At 36.7% G+C, this 20,377-nt stretch overlaps 1 protein-coding gene across 1 annotated transcript in view; it reads right to left on the bottom strand.

The window, feature by feature from the left end:
- OTOG (otogelin) overlaps positions 1 to 20,377 on the bottom strand; it is a 92,913-nt gene that overhangs the window by 30,657 nt on the left and 41,879 nt on the right. Inside the window, exons 25-35 of the mRNA XM_042814279.1 lie at positions 19,593 to 19,731; positions 19,231 to 19,362; positions 18,068 to 18,214; positions 16,795 to 16,914; positions 15,912 to 16,028; positions 15,200 to 15,356; positions 14,127 to 14,153; positions 12,281 to 12,448; positions 10,115 to 10,393; positions 1,744 to 1,855; positions 803 to 882 (exon numbers count right to left, since the gene is read on the bottom strand). Coding sequence (XP_042670213.1) covers positions 803 to 882; positions 1,744 to 1,855; positions 10,115 to 10,393; positions 12,281 to 12,448; positions 14,127 to 14,153; positions 15,200 to 15,356; positions 15,912 to 16,028; positions 16,795 to 16,914; positions 18,068 to 18,214; positions 19,231 to 19,362; positions 19,593 to 19,731 — 1,478 coding nt within the window. The remainder of the gene's footprint in view (positions 1 to 802; positions 883 to 1,743; positions 1,856 to 10,114; positions 10,394 to 12,280; positions 12,449 to 14,126; positions 14,154 to 15,199; positions 15,357 to 15,911; positions 16,029 to 16,794; positions 16,915 to 18,067; positions 18,215 to 19,230; positions 19,363 to 19,592; positions 19,732 to 20,377) is intronic.

Below are 20,377 nucleotides of genomic sequence, written 5' to 3'. Positions count from 1 at the left end.
TTCAGAGTACTGTGTTCAGAGTACTGTGTTCAGAGTACTGTGTTCAGTTTTGAGTGCCCCTCACTACAAGAAAGATATTGAGGCCCTGGAGCATGTCCAAAGAAGGGCAGTGAAGCTGGTGAAGGGTCTGGGGCACAGGTCTTACAAGGGAGGCAGCTGAGGAAGCTGGGATTGTTTAGTCTGGAAGAAGAGGAGGCTCAGGGGAGACCTTATTGCTACCTGAAGGGAAGTTGTAGTGAGCTGAGGGTCAGCCTCTTCTCTAGTGGTAACTAGAGGACTAGAGGGAATGGCCTCAAGTTGTGCCAAGGGAGAATCAGACTGGGCATTAGTAAATACTGCTTTTCTGAAAGAGCGGTCAGGTGCTGGAATGGGCTGCCCAGAGTTGTGGTGGAGTCACTGACCCCAGAGGTGTCCATGTTTAGACAGCATGTTGAGGGATGTGGTTTAGAGAGAACTGCTGGTGATAGGGGGATGGTTAAACTCAATGATCTTGTTCTCAAACCTTGATGATTCTTTGAAAATTCAGAGCCAAACTCAAAAGTAAATTTCAATAAGTTGCTTCACTTTTCATGTTACTGAAATGTTTCATGAAGAATATCTTTCATATTGTAAAGTGTTAGATTTTGCAAAGAGTTAAACTATTTTAATTAAACTGCATGTTCAGTGAATCTTAAGATTTGCATAACTGAGGTCAGAGTTATACCAATTTAAGCACCCTTATTTAAAAGTTTGACTAAGATATCCCCTCAGACATTAATAAGCTAAATATATCATGCATATATACACAATTTTTCAAACATACAGTCTTCAAAATACACGCATCTTTGAGTGACTTCATCCAACAACATATTGAGAGGACATGCAGGGATGCAGCCTTCCACTCTAAAAGAAAAACAATATCATTTAGGTGAACAGTATCTTCTTGATCAAGTAATTAAATTTCAGGCAAACACTATTTATAGTATCTTTTTTAACAGACATCCTTGCTCTCATCACCTCAGTGTTCTCCTTCAAAATGTCATTGATATGGCATACATTCTCACAGACCACAGCTAAAGCAGGAACATTGCAATTAGCTTGTGAAATGAAAGTTCACATTGTAAACACTTACTTAAAAAATGCCAAACCTTTTTTGCAAACCAAAGTCCAAATGTCACTTTTACAAGACTTAGTGCAAGTTTCAATCCTGCTGAGAAGCACAGTGCAGAGTACATAAAGGGAAAAGGCAAAGAGATGTGGCTGTTGCAACTCTATAGTTGAGCGTGGTGAGAAAATTGAACAGGTTGCCCAGAATAGCTGTGGATTTTCCATTCCTTGAAGTGTTCAAGGCCAGTGAATGGGGCGCTTTAGGCAACCTGATTTAGTTGGAAGTATCCCTTTCTAGGGTAGGGAAGTTGAAGGTAGATTATCTTCATAGTCCCTTCCAATGCAAACCATTCTGTGATTCTACCCCAACAAAAACATAGGGGCACAACTATCTGAAACAAACATAACTTCTTTTATCAGTGCACTTTCATTCTCTCCAGTTTCAAAGTTACAAACACTTGTTACAGACTCTGACAATACTTATTACTGGTGGCATCTAGAAACTTCACTTACATGTAGCTGCTACAGCAGTTTCAATTCTTTCATCCTTTACTCATCTTCCAAATTAACACTGTCCTTCTGTACTGATCCTATGTTTGGTTACTCATATGCCTATTATTATGCAAATTATGAAGTTTTACATTTACAAAAACTTACTTTGGTACTGTCTGACAGTTTTTTCCCAAAGGATCCCTGCAGGTTTTGAAACATGGGCTTGCACAGGCATCATAATGCCATTCACATGCAGAACGTGATAGAAATTTTACATCTGAAAGACAACCAAAATCTGTTAATCTCATTTATTTCTAAAAACATACACACATCTCACTAGGAAAGATAGCTCAAGTTCACTGCAGCTCTAGAACACTCACTATTTCTACCAGCATTCTTTACAAACAAAATTAATAGCAGCATTTTTCAAACTGTGAAGCTCTTTTTAAAATGAAAGTTTACTTTTACACACAGTACAGAGTACTCTGCAACCCGTTTTGCTCTTAGCAGAGATAAAACCTGCCACTGAATTTCTCACGCTTACTGTATATTACAATCACTTGAAAATAAAGCCAGGTAAGTCAGCGCGCTGCTTTCTTGTTTTAAAAACCATGTCAACAATGAATCTGTATTTTGGGTTATTCAAACAAGACGAAAAAGATACAGATTCTGAACAAGTACTGCTATTATAATCAAAATTAAAAGCACCAGCACCACACCAATGCACTAACACTGTGCATCACAAAAGTGGTTTGTTGTGTAAAATCAGGTGATAGAAGGTACATAACTTGTAATGCAACTGCCTTTTAAAAAATCAAAACAAACAATCTGATCTGAAGTCAATTTAGGCTCTTTACTACCATGTCTCTTAACAGTTCAGAAGCAGCATAAGATAGAATTTCAGACTCAAAATGACTTGAGGTTTAAATTGTTTTCTTGAAATGCCTAACCGCTCCTAACACGCCAAAGCAACTCAGACATGATCACATACATAGATTGGAAAAAATAAAAACATTCCTCCAAACTAAATACTTCAAAAAAAGTCAAACACTATGACAAATGAAAAAAAAACAACCACCCCCCACCCAAAAATCACACATACCTACCCAACTTCCCTTCAGAATATCTAAAGCACGTAGATAGTGTTTACTGAAATACTTCAAGCCCAGATAACTGAAACTCAAAGTGCAAATTCAGATAGAGGAAGAATTAAACTTCAAAGTGGAAATAAGTGGAAGTAAAGATCAGCTACAGTTCTAATGCTTATTAGTTTATTCAGAATGAATGTAAAGAAGAAAAATAAACAGACTCAGCTTAGATTGAATATAAAGCTTCAGAGAAGCAAATTCTCAGTAATCATATGGATAACACACATGGTGTATACACTCGCATGTTCAAATGCATTGTGTTTTCTTTTTCACTACAATCCTGTCCCATTTGTGTGCAGAATGGCTCCCATGTCAGTGCTATGTGCACAGCTAAGAGGCTCTTTCAAGTCTATGTGGCTTAAGCAATCCATCTGGATATTGGTATCTGAACTACAACTCACTACAGCTCCCTCCCGTAGCAGCCAAGGCAAGACAGTGACAGTTTCCTTATGTCTATACAGAGAAGACCACTACCATGATAGAACAGAGTATTAAGACTGATTTTAGACCTATGTGGTTAAGAGTCTGTGAAGTCTAACTGCAACTGAACAATATTTATGTTAATGATCACAAAGAAATGATTACTGCTTACAAAGAATTTCCACTTCTGTCTTAAGTCTTTTTTGCTCTCAAGTTTTGTGGCTAGCTCTTTTACATCTTCCTGAAGGCATTCATCCTTCCCTGAAGATCCTAAGAAATTGCTTTTCCCTGCAAATTTCAGACATCTGCACTCATGGATAGTTAGTACTCTACCATTATTAATCATAAACATCTTTCTTCTTAGTAAAAATAATTCTCTTCAAAACAAACTGTAACTCAAACTCAGCTGCCTACATCCTTCTTATAGTCAAAGAATGTGCATGTTGCCATCTAGTGTTATCCTTTCAGTGGTGTTCTGTCCAAGGACTTAAACTGTCACCATTTTCAAAAACATGACTTCAAAGACAGTAACAAATGCAGTTGTACATAATTACATCCCTATATAAAACTAAATATGCTTCACTGAACTAATCTAACCCCTTCTAGTGAAGCCAACTTAAATAACATTTAATGGAGGAAGGGAATTATTTCTGTACATTTTGCTGACAGATGCCTGGAGCTTTGCATAAAAAGGCAGGTCAAAGTGAAAAGGTTTAATGACACATGAAGAGGATGTGTGACAAAAAGACAATATACCCAAGATTTACTGGAGCACTGGAGCAGGTTATCATCACCCTAATGTGGACCAGCAATCACAGAATATTCTAGTGCAACCTAGGAAATCTCATTCAGATTACCCAAAGGTAAATACACAGATCCATAACTTCTAACTCGTGCCATAAACCTCACCACTAACAGTAAAAAAAAGTTCCACACAACAAATGCACAAGCTTTGTAGAGAACATACACAAACCTCAGGAGGAATGTCAGTTTCTGAGTTTAGCAGAAGAGTGATCTTGAATTAACACTGTTAAGTGTGGAACTGACATACTTTTTCCTATTTTTCACATGAGCTTAGACTCAAAGCGATAGCCACATTTGCCTCAAGTACTCCTGCAGATTAAGTTCATGGAGTTTGCAGGTGCTGCATGACTTGGGAGGAAATAGTAAGAACCTGCACATAATTTGTTGCTCATGAATACCACTTTCTGCAAAGAACTAACAAAATCATGCTTTTCTGCAAATTTTGCCTCTGCATCTGCAGAACATGAGAGACAACAGATGAAATCAGGACCCTTGTCATAGAAACCATCTTCAAAGAAGAAAAAGAAAAATGACAAAAACATGCTCTAAAGCCATTTAAATCTTCCTCTCACTTCCTAAACTGAAGGAAATACACCTTTTCTCTCTCTTTTGATTTTAGACATTAACTTTCATGCCAGTAAAACCTAGAGTACTGCTAATCCAATTACAGAAAATTTCACCAGTAAAACTGTGGATTTCACCAGTGTAATAGCATGAAGGCCTTACGCTACCGAGGAATTTAATCAGCCATCTCCAACACATGCTTCCCACTTTTATACTACTTAAATTCCCCCACCAGCAAACAGTAATAGGAGCTTCGTATTCTGCATACAGTTCACTCCCAACAAAAGAATGATACAGAGTCATGGCTCTTATATCAGGTATATGCTCCTCAAAAGGATTTGTCATGTCATTTAGAAGTAACCACGTGCATCCCAGTGAAGTCTATCAGCACTGTCTTCCATTTGGTGACATAGCAAATCCTTAATAAAATGGTAAAGTATATCTTGGATGGGAAACATTCCACTAAATATGCCCTCATTTATTTTGTCTAATAGGAGCTAAACATATAAACGTGTGATGGTACTGTAGAAAGCTTTCATAACAATATAATATACACTTTGCCAAAGACAATACATTAAAAAAATACTTCCCAAACCTATACATAATTTTCTCACTTCCTTGAGCATCAGAGAAGCATTCAGGATCTTCATTCCTACTGGCTTTCAAATTTAGGTCTGTGGTAATAAAAACAACAACTACTATATGGAGCTGTTGGAAGAGGGTCCAGAGGAGGGCCACAAAGATGATCAGGGACTGGAGCACCTCCCCTATGAAGACAGGCTGAGGGAGCTGGGCTTGTTCAGCCTGGAGAAAAGAAGGCTGTGGGGTGACCTCATTGCAGCCTTTCAGTACCTAAAGGGAGCCTACAAACAGGAGGGGAATCAACTCTTTGAAAGGGTAGATAACTGCAGGACAAGGGGAAATGGTTTGAAGTTGAGGGAGGGAAGACTTAGACTGGATATCGGGGAAAATTCTTTACAGAGAGAGTGGTGAGGTGCTGGAACAGCTGCCCACAGAGGCTGTGGATGCCCCGTCCCTGGAGGTGTTTGAGGCCAGGTTGGATGGGGCCCTGGGCAGCCTGGTCTGGTATTAAATGGGGAGGTTGGCAGCCCTGCATGCAGCAGGATGTTGGAGCTTGATGATCCTTGAGGTGCCTTGCAACCCAAGCCATTCTCTGATTCCTGGATCTGATAAAGAATACTATTTTTCATAACATCAGAGTCTGCTAGTGATGTTGATTACAAGAACCCTGGCCACAATTTGTGTGTTTTCACAATTCCTACTAGTTTACAAGTCCATCCTGCCTTTTTTTTATATTGACATCTACCACAAGGACAACGTTTGCCGCTATCAGAATTTTGATATATTTGCAACTTCTGCTATACTCAAAAAATTCCAATTTACTTTAAAAAGGGTGATGGGGAGTGGAAGGGGGAAGAACCTAAAAATTGAACTATAAAGACTGTATTCAGAATAAAGCTTTTTTAAAACATGAAAAAAAATAAACTTTCATTCTCATCTGACACTTTGTTTTTTTTTTCCCCTCAGACTTCAAATAATTTGGAAGGAAGAAAATCTGATTCAGAGTTACCTCTATTTATAACAGCAGCAAAACTCTGCTTAGTAACTCAGATTGCCAATCTCTTCTGCTACAAGTTTAGAAACATGAAATCCTATCTAGCCACTTAACACACACAAACTACCAACAAACTCTGCTCATGACTTTCAAGTTTCTGCAATGAGAAATGTAAGGAAATAACACAGAAAAAAAAAAAAAACTCTGTGCCTAGCATAAACATAGTTGAAAATGAAATATAATTGCCTACCCCTCAAATACTTAAGCTTTGGTTTATTATACTGTTAGATTGATATAATCCTGTTAACGTAATTATCTAATCTCCTCCTATTTACTCACTCAGAAGCCAGAAGGTCAAATGCTTGTATTTGCAGTATAGGTAAGAAAGATTTTATAATTCCAGGGAACATCAGTTCAATTCCAAGAGCTACACAGAAGGTGTGTTAATGGTCATAGTGGAATTTGCAGGTACAACAAGAGTTGCTCAGAATTACCCAGTATCAAGTCCAGGCCATAATCTCTGGGACTGGCAAAGCATTAGAGCTTGAACTAAACTTCAAAGCAATGCATTGTAATTAAAACAGGATGGGTTAAAAAAAGAATTATATTGGTGGAAATGTTGAAACTAAGTTGACGTTTAGCCAGTCAACTACATTATATATAAAACCTGACTTAAGATGGAAGAGACTTTTGTTAAAGTATATATTTTCATTTCCAGTTTTGCACAATTTCTGAATATTTCAGTTAAGGTACAAATACTAAAAAGATATAAAATGTCCTGTGTGAAGCACAAATACTGATAGATACTTGTGTGCAGTGTGCATATGGCCACCTACTTCTTGAGATTTTAATTTTTGCTGAAAATTCTGACAGGTTTTCATTTACAGCCACTTAGTCTCTAAAGCACATAGTTAGCAACACTTTCCACAAAAGCTTTGCCACAGAATTTATATAAAACAAGTCACATTCTTATAATATTAACCCACAGCCATATTAGAATGTGAAGTATGTTATTATCACTTTGTGAATGATAAAAATCAACTAGCTTGAGCATATGATTAAAAAAAGGTAAGGAAACTACAGGTATATGCATAAAAAAAAAAGTTTCCTTCTTCCTCCTGACTTTCCCTAACTAATGATTTCTAATGATGAATTAACGACAGCTCTTGCACAACATTTGTCTCTAGAAGACTAAGGTAAGACTAAGTGTATTCTTTCAGCTTAATGAGTAATAATCCATTGGTTGTAAAAAAAAAAAAAAAAAAAAAAGCATAGAATATTAAGTCTATTTTCTTCTGAAGATCAATATTTTCTTGTGAATACACACTCTAGATAGTCAAATTCCATTATCAACTCAGACTCTCAAATGTTTATGGGAAGGAGGGCAAAGAAATCTGATCATAATTAAAACAACTGAATTTACAAACTGCAGTGACTATATCTGGAAAACACTTTCCAGTTTAGCCCATCCTATCTGCGTAATTCACAGTCAAGGTATCTGAATGTGACAATATTTACTGCTATGAAACTGAAAAAAGTGACTCATCAGCTGACTTTCAATGACCATGTATCTATTGCTGTGATGATAGGGTCATTTAAAATTCCTCCTTTTGAACGTGCGTCACAGAGCATGAAGAAGTCTCATGAGGAACTTTCTGGCCAAGGGGATTTACTGGGCCTATTATTCTGCTCCTGATATTTATCCTCTGATTCCAGAGGAATAGCTGTTCCTGGTTCAAGGGTTTCTGATCTAATATGCAAAGCATTTACAATAGTCAGCAGGAAACCCAATATGCTTTTGCCTTGCACTCTGGAGCCGGTGTAACTTTTCCATTAACTAAAACAAATGCTGCTGTATTTTTAGACCATGTAATTACCCTACATCAGCAGGCTGGGCCTTGTGAACGTACACTGGAGAAAGATTCGAGCCCTGTGTTTCTCTGCTTATAAAATTCTGAAACCCAAGCCCTCGGATGTGGTGATTAATGAAATGCCTCGATCATTTGATCTGATCCCACATGCTGAGGTGAATTGTTTTAGTTTTCCACTGGCATAGATAGGATTTTTTGCTATAATGACTGAATGGTAAAGACTTCACACTTGAAAAGATATACCACTCTGTGTTAATGGATGACCACTGAGAATTGGAACACGTTTTAACCTTCTTCATTCCTGTCTCAAAGATAAAAGACGAAAGGAGATATTTTTGTTACATCCAAAAAAAGTTCTTTGCTTTAAATGCTGCACGAACATCCTGGTAACAGGCTCAGCTCATAACTCTGCTGTTCAAAAACCTCAACAGCTCTGCAATTACAAGCATTTGTCAAGAGACAACAGGCATTTGGCAATGACAAAATCTGTCATTTTTTCAGAAGTTGGAGTGTGCCAGTCAACAGCTGCATTAGGCTGTCATCATAATGCACCACAAAACAGCAGCAGATTCACAATACTACCATTAACACTTTAATTCAATGTTTTGATAACAAGAAGCTCCACGAGGCATACAGTTGGCCTCTTCTGTCACAGAAGTCAGTGCTTGCTTCAGATTTGCCTGTGCCAAGAGATTCAAACTGATCACTATAAAACAGCCAGGCAATGATTCATTTGTTAAAATATTTCACTTTTGTTCTTTGTTTTTTTTTTTTTTTTTAAAAAAAAAAAACAGTTTTTATTTCAGAGAATGAAGAACTGATTTAAGAAAATCGTATTACCAAGAACATCTTTAAAATTCTTCTATCCCAACAAATTAATTACCATTACATTCAAAATTGCAACAAAATAAAAAGCATTAGAACATAAAAGTAATAGTTATTATGATTTGGGAACTTTACATACTACATAAATGCCATGGGAGCCAGCAAGTAGTAGTTGATATCGAGGTTTGTAAATAAAGTTGTATAGATTCACTAGAAATATCTGATGTATTAACCCAAGTTGACAATAATGCAAGTGATAGTTTCATGAATAATATGCTGTGTTTTTGCTTTACAGGACAATATAAATTATTGCGTCTCATTCTGATCTTTAACACCATCTTCACTTCAGGATATGGCTCTTTTCAAGTTTAAAAGTTAAAGAGTATGTTTTTCCTTACTAATCTAAAACTAGCTAAGTTTGATCAGTTATGGAATCCTAAATGTATGGTGTTGGTCACTGGTTCTTAGTGGAGCAACTTCTGCATCCAGCTCTGACAAAAAGTCCTGAGAACGTTGCCTACATTTCTGATCTTTACACTCAGTGGAACGTGATTACTGTTATAGGCATGGGAATCTCTCCAGAAGGCAGAAACCAAAACAGTCTCACAGCAATCTCCATTACAGCTCTTGAGTATGCAGCAGTCTAATTAACTTCAGCGAAACAGACAACTACATCCCCAAGAAGAGGCCTCTATTTCCACTGCACTTGAAATGCTAGCAGTTAATAGCTGAAAATGCAGAGCTTTTGAGAATGGGAACATAGATAAAGCTAAAGTTGCTTTTCAGGGGAAATGCAAGATTTAAGGAATGCAGTCTTCAGGCTGTCTTTTGCACTGGATGGCATGACCTCTAGTAAGAAGGCTACAGAGTTTGCATGGAGAACTCATTGTACTGAAAACTCTTTCAGTGACAATCAGAGGGAAAGAAGGAAAAAAACATCATGCACAGACCTTATCTTTGAGAGAAGTATTCTTTTTCTTTTTTTTTTTTTTTATGAAATTATTTATCTGAATGAATTTCCTGTTCCTTAAGCATTTCATCACAAAGTAAGTATGGCCCAGAAACATTGTACTCTTCTAGTAATACCCAAAACCACTGGCAAATACAGTGTAGTCATGAGGATATTTAATGGCTATGACAAGAAAACAATCACGTCTTTCTACAGAGCTCAAAGATGATTTTCAGGAAGAATGTCACAAAGAGATTAACAACAGCTCCCAGTTATGTCAGGGAAAAGTTCATCACCTCTTAAAAATGCCAATAATATTTGGCCTGTATTTCCATAGGAAGCAAACTGCTTTTAATCAAATATAAATTTGATTACCTACCCATAAGTTTCAGAAGTACTGACAGTCTGAACTCCTCTGAATGATGGTACTTCAAAAGCTTAACTGAAGACATTGAAATGTGGATGAAGTATCCTGGTTTTGCAAATGACTCAAAGGAACTATATCCTGAAAGCCATGTATTCTTGTGGATAACAAATGTTGATTTGTTGTGAAATTCTTCACTTTTTTCCCATTTAGAAAGAACAAGGGTATTACTTGAGGACAACTGAAGAAAATAATTAGGTCTCTCAGCTGCTTCAAATGAAACCAAGTTGGAATCTGAAAAACAGAGGACTCATTTATGTTCTTTAATAAACTAAACTCATTCAAATGTAACATTATTGCTATCAGTAGCATGAGCAATGTAAACAGCATTGACCTTATCAGTAAAACAGAATTTAAGGAAATATTCTATATATATATTACTGAATCCTAGATTAATGAATGTTTATTTTTCTAAATTCACTACAGATAACAAAATAATCTTTTTGTAACGTTTGCAATCAGAAGCATACAGCTCAAGAGCTCAGCCTTGCATTAAAAATAAATTCAAAAATGCTATTTCGCATTCAGCTTGCAGCTTTGTGTTGCATCTCTAAGCAGCCAGCTCTCCAGCCTTCCCCCTAACAACGTTAACAGCAAAGTCTGTCTTCTGACAAACGTACCCACACCATACCTTACCCTTAAAGCAGTACTGTTGATTTCAAGCAAGCCCTTGTACAATCAATTGCAGAGTGGCAGATTTTGAGCCTGTTACAGGCATCTGTTACTCACAGAAGTACTTCATTCTGTTTTGCTGTAAATTCTGCTCTTCTGTGGAAAGCAGCCATTAAACTAGTGTAAAATCAACTAACTCACCAGGCCTAGATAGCATTTCTTAGAAAATTTTTAAAAGAGCTCAGAAAATAAATGATCTTTATTAAACAGATACTTTATATTCTCCTATAACAATTCTGGAAGAGTTGATTGTTTGCTGAGTATAAAAACTATGACTTACTTGAAAATCAAGACTATCTTTTTTAATAGATGTCTGCTAGTGATTGGAAAGTAATGAGACAATCACCATAATTTATAGACCCAAAACATTCTACTACCGATGATTTGTCTTAAACAGATGAAATACATCCAATTTGGGGGAGGTGAACAACCAAGAACACAAATAATATAAATGAGTATGAAAAATATGACAATTACTGCATTGATTTTACAAACTCCTCTATGTCCAAAAAATGAAATTCCATTCTCCTAATTTGTATTATAAGACACAAAATCCACTTAAGTTCTATTTTGAGAGAGAGATTTTATACAAGTAGAACACTAGGAGTGACCTTCACTTTCCAAGCCTAAAACAAACACAGAGTACAAGTGTCTCAAAACTAGGACTAATAAAAGCAGTCTGGCCCTGGATACTCTATTACATGAGCTCCTGTGTGTTCTACAGACAACAGTTAATCAAATGCTTGCTTTTTCAACTGACCTACATCCATTTTTTCTGATTATACAAGTGACAACTACACTCAGACTGTCCAAATTCCTGATCTGTAGTAAAATTTTATTGAGGCTTGAGTGCTCTGGGGGCAGTGAAATTGGGTATGCAGGCTACTACAGCATTTAATCATTGTCACAAAGTGCTGAATAAATTCTTGTAAGCCTTTTATACTTGTCTGAAGGTGTGCAAGATTTATTCCATCTTCTGAATAAACAAGATTCATTCACTGAGAAACCTAATTCAGGATGTGAAGTAGACGAATTCATAGCACAGTACCTTTAGCTCAGGTTAGAGCCAATGGCCATCTCTGTACATGACAGTAGAAAATATGTGATGGTGACCAAGTGAATAAGAGTACTCATATCACCCCTTCCTCTTCTCCCAGAGGAAGAGTGGAGGGGGCAATATACACCTGAGGCACTGGCTACAATACTGACTCTGAAGCTTGTTAAAGTTGTAATTAGGGAGGGATGATTGTTTATCAAATAAAAGTATCTGTTAATAAAGCTGAAATCATGTAATTAAAATTAGTCAAGTGGAAATTTTAGCAGACATTTAGGTGCAGAGTTAGATAAAGAGAAAAGAATTTTTTTAACCCAGATCTACACTTAGATATAAGCAAGTATTAAAGGATAGAACATGCTTTGGCTTAAGCCTCTACATTACAATCACTTTACCATGTGCTTTGGGTTTATAAAGTCCTGAAGTAAGCATAAAGCTCACTATATGTCCAGGAACAATATCATCTTCTCTCACTGCGAAAACAAAACCATTCACCAGTTTTGCTGCCATTACAAATTCTCCATTGGCGTAGCTGAGAAGTTTGTATGGGCCCTTTCCCAGAGCTGTTGAGAGAAAGTAGTCAGAATTACCTTTCATGTCAAGTGTCACAAGTGCTTGAGTCCTAAATATTATGATATAGAGAGAAACTACAGCTGAAAACTCCAGGTGCCATTTGTTAATGACAAGCAAAACTACACATTTGGAAAGTATTCACACTCAAAACTACCTATCTTAAATTCTAGGGAATTGTCATCAGCTTCTCTCCCTTGTTCTTATCCACTTCAAAGTTAGATGAATCTTCAGTTACTCGGGTAGAAAAGAAAATATTTAGCACAGAAATAGCTTTTTGTCCCCTCATTGGCCACTCTGGAACATCTTATGAGGAGTACTGATGAGCTGGATAAGCAAACAGCAGGAAGTGGTATATGGTAACTATGTTTATTGCAAGCTTATCACATGTACAGCACTTCAGTATATCAACAAATTTTTGCCAATAAAAATTCAGTAAGAAAACTAATACCACACTTTATATCTGTTACCATCCAAGTTCTTTTCACCACTAGCACACACTACAGCACAGGTGTTAGGGGGACTGCACTTCCAATCTGTTATAACTGCAAGAAGATCACTTAGTCTCAGATTGCACATATGAGACAAAACAGTACAAAAATTCAGAACTGCAGTCAACTCACTTAACTACACTTTAAGGGCTTAAATATGATTCAACTTAAATTCCACTACACTATCTCTACACTATCAATTTTAATTTTAAATCTTTTCAGCCAACTGTGTATCAGAAAAGGTTATTTATTTAGCCATATAATTTGAAGCTGAAATGTTGCTTAAGTCACATACTACATATTGGGCTACAGCTTGATACATCCTCACTAGATAAAGAGGAGGGGAAGTGGGGGCAGCTGCTGCTTAAGACAATTACTCCCCAGGATCTTTCTCAGGCTAAGTTGTCGTAGTATGAAGTCTAGCAGAAGATCAAAACATCATGGACCATCTAAATATGCAGATTGCTTGATGAGCTTGACAAAAAGTAATTACAGAATAAACAGCAGGAATCCTGTTTGCTCCTCACATCAGTTTGGCTTGCAGTGCTTAGATTTTTTGCCATGTCTAACGATGCAGACGTTCTCCGTATAACTTTGAAACAGTCTGCATAGAGATTCCAGCACTTCTGCAGTAGTGCAGCACCCAGCGCAAATTAGCAACTGATGTTTTACTCAAGCAGCTTACACAAATTTCGCACCTCCCTCTGAGATCAATTCTAGTAAGCAACAAAACTTGTTGCTCAAAAATGTAAAGCCAGGTCAGACATATCTAAACAGATAGTTACTCCATATCACAGAAAGCTGAATTATCTTTGTAACTAGCTCCATCTGGAGGCTGCACAGGAGCTGAGTGGTTTGACAGAACAAACGGTTATCAACTCTGGACTGCAGTAAGCCTTTAAGCATACTGCCACTTGAATGGAATATTATATTAATTACACAGTGATTTAATTATTTAACCATTACCTATAAATGCAAAGCAACTGAGTTAATCAGACTTTTGGGAAAGACACAATATTAAAAGGATCATGAAATTACAAGCTATTGGGAAAAAAAATGAACCTGTAAAACATCACATGTAAAAAATTCATCATTTGCAATTATTCTTATACAAAATGCAACAAGGAATATAAAGATAACTTTGGTATAAGGAACTTTTATCAGGTCCTTTAGGACTTACCTTTGTTGAAATATTCACAATCATAAGCTGAAAAACAGAAAGAAAGGAAAAAAACTGTGGGCATTCTGCATTTAACAGCTTTGCCACTACCCTTTGCTAGTTAAGGTCTAAGCCAACTGCTTGGTCAAGTTAGTTCACACATGACAATTTATTGCAACATTTATTGCCAATTTTTTTTTACTACCTTAATAAAATTCTTAAATCATACTGTTTTAAATACTGTTTCCCAGCAAGAAATACACATTCCCATAAGTTGTCTTTTTGCGACCTCTAGCGTTTAAGACTAAGCTTTGCTGTCTTTCCATTCTCATTAAAAACACATGCACCATTTCTACAAAACAAAATAGAATATAAACCTCTTGCTTTATAACTGATTTCGTCTGTAACCTTGATCAAACTGCATGCTCTCTTTGAAACACTACAAAAATAGAAAAATGATATTTTCTTCTGTTTTTTCCTTTCTTGCTCTCTTCCAATACAATTTCCAGGTAGTCACTCTCTCCTGCCAAGCATGTGACCCAGGTGCCATAGCAAAAGGCTTCAGATAATGTTTTACCTTTCATCATTGTTGAATGGGGATACTAACAGACTATCAAAGTCCAGTTTAAAATCTTATTTGTCTTCATTTAGAAGACTTATCTTCCACACGTGCTCCAGGGGCAGCACTGAGTCACACCTATGTTTTTGAGACCTGCTTAATAAATACAGTCCTACTGAAGTTACACAAGCTGCTAATTGCCTAACTTTGGTTTGAGGGATGCCCTGCATACCATATCCATAAATATATGGATTTTCCATGACATTTTCTTTCACATCATGGGACAAGGAAGAAAAATTAAGTGCCTACCAGCAATATGAAAGAAGCATGCAATCTAGCTAGGCAAAAAACGAACATGGAGACCAGTAAGAGGCACTCACTGGCTTTCCTATCCCTCAAGCAGCTCATTCTCATATCAGTTCTGATACTGTGGCTTAGCGATTCACACCCCCAGGCAATTCAGTGTTTGATTTCTCAGGTCTAAATCTCATAAATACAACAGCAAGCAGTGGCTGTGCTAGTTAAGTAAACTTACGACACACTCTAGGAGTCCTCCAGTCTACAGAAACTCCGTGCTGGCAGCACTGATGAGCATATGCTGATACACTTGTACAGAAACATTCACAGTCTCCTCCTTGGTTACAACCACATGTATCTGCCAAGCAGTTCGAGTAAAACCAAGTGACATCAATCTAGAAATATAAGAAAATACTCACGTAGACACAGGCAACAATCATCTCCACGCAAACCTGTGATTACTTCAAAATTTTAACATAAGACTTTTAAGCATTAAGGGCTTTAATTTAAATATCTGCATTATATACAAGAGAAATACATTATTAGAACACAAAATACACAGATGCTTATGTGAGATGTTTTCTCATGGTTTCGTAATATTTAAACCATAACAAGCTACTTAGAATCTTATTTAATAAGAGAGACTCAACTGACCACAAGAAAATGTATCTCAAACATTAATAAAGTTAGATATACATAAAACATAAGAAATAATAAAATAGAGGCAAAGTCAGCTAATTGTAGGTAGTCCTTGTGACAGATCTAATTAAACATTCCCATTACAGCGTTAAACAGGGATGGCTCAGATTTCATGTTCTTTATTGCTGTAGTAATGAAAAAGAAAAGGTATGGCAAATAAGGAGAAGATGTAAAGTGATTTGAGCTGAAGAGCAGTTCCTCTGTAGTAAGACAATGACTTCAACATCTCTTTACATGCGACTACAACTCACCACTGGATGGCAAGCTTCAAATGCTTCACTAAAGAGTATTCCGCATTCCTTCTTTGCAAATGGCTCTCTCAGTGGATTCAAAATGCATGGATTCTGAATGTCAGACCTGTCAATACACTTAACACGAAATTAAAATCAAGGGAAGAAACAGCTTGTTTAATTAGTACTTCGTGTTAGAGCTTACAAAATGGGTTTGTTTTGTCAGTGTTTGTTTGAAGAGATGTAAAACAAAAAAACCCACATCATTTGGGAAAATTAAGAGATTCAGATAAGGAATTAAAAGAGGCTTATCCGCTAATACAAGGAAAATGAAAAATACACAGTCTGAAGAAATGTGTCATGTGTGATGCATTCACATACATACATAGTTCTAAACAAAGATTCAAGGCAGTCCTAATCTGTTGTCCTTACTCACTTGAACTGCTCCAATTCACATAGGTAACAAAGACTTGGATAACTTGCATTAGAAGGGTTAGAAATCAGGTTTTTTACCCTAACTACCAGGAAGGAAAATCTCTGTGAATACCATTGCACGTAAGGAAAAAAGTTCAGTATTTCACTTTACAAGATACAGAACTGTTAGTTAAATAACAAATACACACTCAATGACTGTGGAACTGTTGCTGTTCAAAAAACCTCTTGAAAAACAGAACAGCTGTAGATGAAGAATACTACACTGCATTCTTCTCTACACTTTGGTAGTGTGTAAAAAACTGATTACTTTATTCTGCTTAATGGATTGTGATATCTTTAAGAACCACAGACATGGTGGTTGTACTGATGCTTGACTGAAATTTCCAGCAACTTCTGATTTCATTCTAGATAAACTGTATGATGCAAACATCCAAAATCTATAAGCAAATATATTTGTTTTACTATGTACCTCTACAGCTGTCCAGCTGTTTCCAAATTCTTGTGAGTTTGTTAGTTCAAAATTATCTGGAGTCCTCAATTCATTTACCGTTTTCAAATCGAAATTTCCACACAACCCAGACAATTCACCCTGGAAAACAAAACCAATCATTTTCCTGCATGATATAAAATGCTATCCGTCCCAACTATTTTCAAAACATGCTTTTTATGTTTTTGTCTTCAGTTGCTCAGTCAAAATTTGTCACATTTTCAACACATCAACACATTTTCACCAGTTTCTGAGCCTGAGAAGTTCAGCTATTTGTGATAATAAAACAGTTGGAAATATTTTATGCCGGTAGTCTCAGTATTATTTCACAGAATGGCCAGGGTTGGAAGGGACCTCAAGGATCATGAATCTCCAAACCCCCTGCCACATGCAGGGCCACCAACCTCCCCATTTAATACCAGACCAGGCTGCCCAGGGCCCCATCCAACCTGGCCTCAAACACCTCCAGGGACGGGGCATCCACAATCTCTGTGGGCAGCTGTTCCAGCACCTCACCACTCTCTCTGTAAAGAATTTTCCCCGATATCCAGTCTAAGTCTTCCCTCCCTCAACTTCAAACCATTTCCCCTTGTCCTGCAGTTTTCTACCCTTTCAAAGAGTTGATTCCCCTCCTGTTTGTAGGCTCCTTTTAGGTACTGAATGGCTGCAGTGAGGTCACCCCACAGCCTTCTTTTCTCCAGGCTGAACAAGCCCAGCTCCCTCAACCAGTTTTCGCAGGGGAGGTGCTCCAGTCCCTGATCATCTTCATGGCCCCTCCTCTGGACCCTCTCCAACAGCTCCCTGTCTTTCTTGTACTGGGGGCTCTAGACCTGAACACAGTACTCCAAATGGGGCCTCACAAGAGCAGAGTAGAGGGGGACAATTTCTTTTAGACTGAGTGTCACTGAGCCTCTGAGAACAGGACTGATCTTTTGTTCAGAGAAGCAACCTGTTTGCTAGCAACTTGCAGCAAAATAACATCTGCTCCAGTCACTTAGGAAATGAATACTGAAGAAGAACATTACCTCTGAAGATATTTGTTTCTGCTATTACAGAAATTATTAAAAAGTGAATAAAGATTGCCAGTGAGAATGATTAATTTGTCAAGGCAGCTGAATACTTCTCTCCTTGACTCTACTACTGTGTTCCTATAGGATTCACGGCATTGTCTATTCTACGAACATTCATAGCATAAACTTAAGACTCACGCACATACTGCAAAGAAATGGCATTAAGAATGGCAACTTCCCCTTACCTGCCACTGATGACCCATCTGCACATGAACTGTTGTTCTCTGATCCCAAAGAATAGTGATGTGTTCATCAGGAAAATGAACAACAGTGAAAAACCCAGCTTTCCATAACTGTATTTTTTGTAGTTTGTCCATGTAACTAGATGAGCTCTGTTCAAAATAAAAGAAGGCAGCTTAAAATGTAACATCTTCACAAAATATTCATTTGAGAGAAACTGAAACATATGATAAAACGAATGACATGGATGGTTATGCATCTCAAAACTGACAGAAGGTCATGCAGAAATAAACACTTGAACTGAAGTGCTCTGGATTTTGACCATAAACAGTGTTGAATTACCTTAAAAGTTTGTTTTATATCAAATTCACAGGATGGTAATGACAAGAGAATTTAAGGTCAAAATGTTATTGGGTCATCAGGAATGTTCAAAATTCAAATGGTCCCTGGCTATGATTTTAACTTAAATACACAACATTACATTCAGAAGGTCTTAACCACTGACATGCTTTTTTGAATACAGATAGGAATAAGTATGCATGCAGCACACTAGAATTAAGTACGTTTAGAGATTGTGATCTTCTATACATAAAGCTTTTTTTTTTTTTATCAGCATCATTTTGATGCTAAATTATTTATACCACAGAATAAGATGCCTGGTTTAACTACATACAGCTTTGCACAGAGCCACATTAAGCTTCATACAAAAACAAATCACTTTTCTGTGTAGTTGGTTCGTAAACTATGAATAGTACTACTTATACTAAGACTACTATAAATACTAAATATTTACAGTAATAAAGCTTGCAGTTTGGCTATAATAAAAATGAAATGCATTCCTCCTATACAACTACACTCCAAAACAGACTAAAACCTTAGTTCCAGTGGAATTAATATCAAGACTCCCACTGGCTTCAAAATAATTTTCATAGACACATCAAGGCTAAAATAGAAGAATTATAATTGTCAAATCTAACATTTTCATGAAATACAGCCAAGATTTTGCTGAAGGTTCCCATTCACCAATACGGATGTAATCAGCTTTCAGTGAAAAGATATTTACATCTTGGCTACTTAAGTGATACAGTCATTTTTTAGCCATCAAGATAAAAAATATTCAGAGATGTATACTTGCTGCCTTTTTGGCATGTTCAAGACTGACACTTACTGGATTCCCAGTTTCATCATCAAATATTAGAGAAGATTTTCCAACATTAATGAAAATGTCCTTTCTGCAAATGATTCCAGTATTAAAGCAGTTAATATTCTGTATAACTACTGAAAAACTTGCTGAAGTGCTCTGCAGAGAAAAAAAAAAAAGGCACTTTTAAATATACTAATATGACTACATATATTGCTACACAGATAAATTAGCAGAAACTTCAGCATTTATGTTAAGTATAACTCAATATCTAAGATACAGCAAAGCTTAAAAAAAAAATGTGTTGGATGTGGTATGTGGCACTGAAAAAATGAGTAGAATGGTAGATTTTAAACCCCGTTTTGCAGAGGCTTCATAAAACGTCTCACCTTAACTAGATAAGCCTTACAGGTTCCAACAAAGTCATATGTAAGTCCATCAAATGTTCTGTAATGCCGATCCCCGTAAGCAGTACACATGGATGGGCAGGGATGGAAGGTGCACTGAAATGATCCATGCTGGCAAATGCTGAAAAATGTATGACCAACAGTGGTAATATCAACTGTAACCTCCAACAAACCATTACAGCTTCTGCACTGAGAAGCAAAACCACCAAGAATGCATAAGAATGACAAAAGAACAACTGTTTCATCTAAAAGCAGATTGAACAAATTTATTCCCTAGAACTTGTTTTTACATACGTAACTCAGGTAGCCTGTGTTCTCTCCTGTAAGAATAAATAGGTTTCAAAATATACAGACACTATAGATAAGGAAAGAGCATTTATTTTGTTGAAGCAAGAAAAATGCCACCCAACGTAACAATTTATTCCTTACTCGCACACACCGGAGATGCGTTTCAAGGATGAAGCTAACTATCAGTACATTTGTCCATACACTAGCTGATTCTTAGAATCAATAGGCAATGTGTCCTATTACTGCAGTCCTTATTCACTTCCTGACTGAACAGAGATTTTACATAAACTTTTTCATAATATAATAAATATATATGTTATACATTATAATTTATAATTATATGTATATTTATATGTGGTCCTATTCCATTAGGCTCCTTCAAATAACTGCGTTCTGGGTTTGTTTTTTTTTGTTCTTATATATAGGTATTATTGTCCCTTAAGTCTAGCCTAGAAGTAGCTCAGGTTCTGCCTACATTC

Source organism: Centrocercus urophasianus, unplaced genomic scaffold (genome assembly GCF_019232065.1).
Source record: "Centrocercus urophasianus isolate 14NV4802_14NV808 unplaced genomic scaffold, USGS_Curo_1.0 seq_14, whole genome shotgun sequence".
Lineage (NCBI taxonomy): Eukaryota > Metazoa > Chordata > Aves > Galliformes > Phasianidae > Centrocercus > Centrocercus urophasianus.
This window is presented reverse-complemented; position numbering and strand designations above follow the sequence as displayed.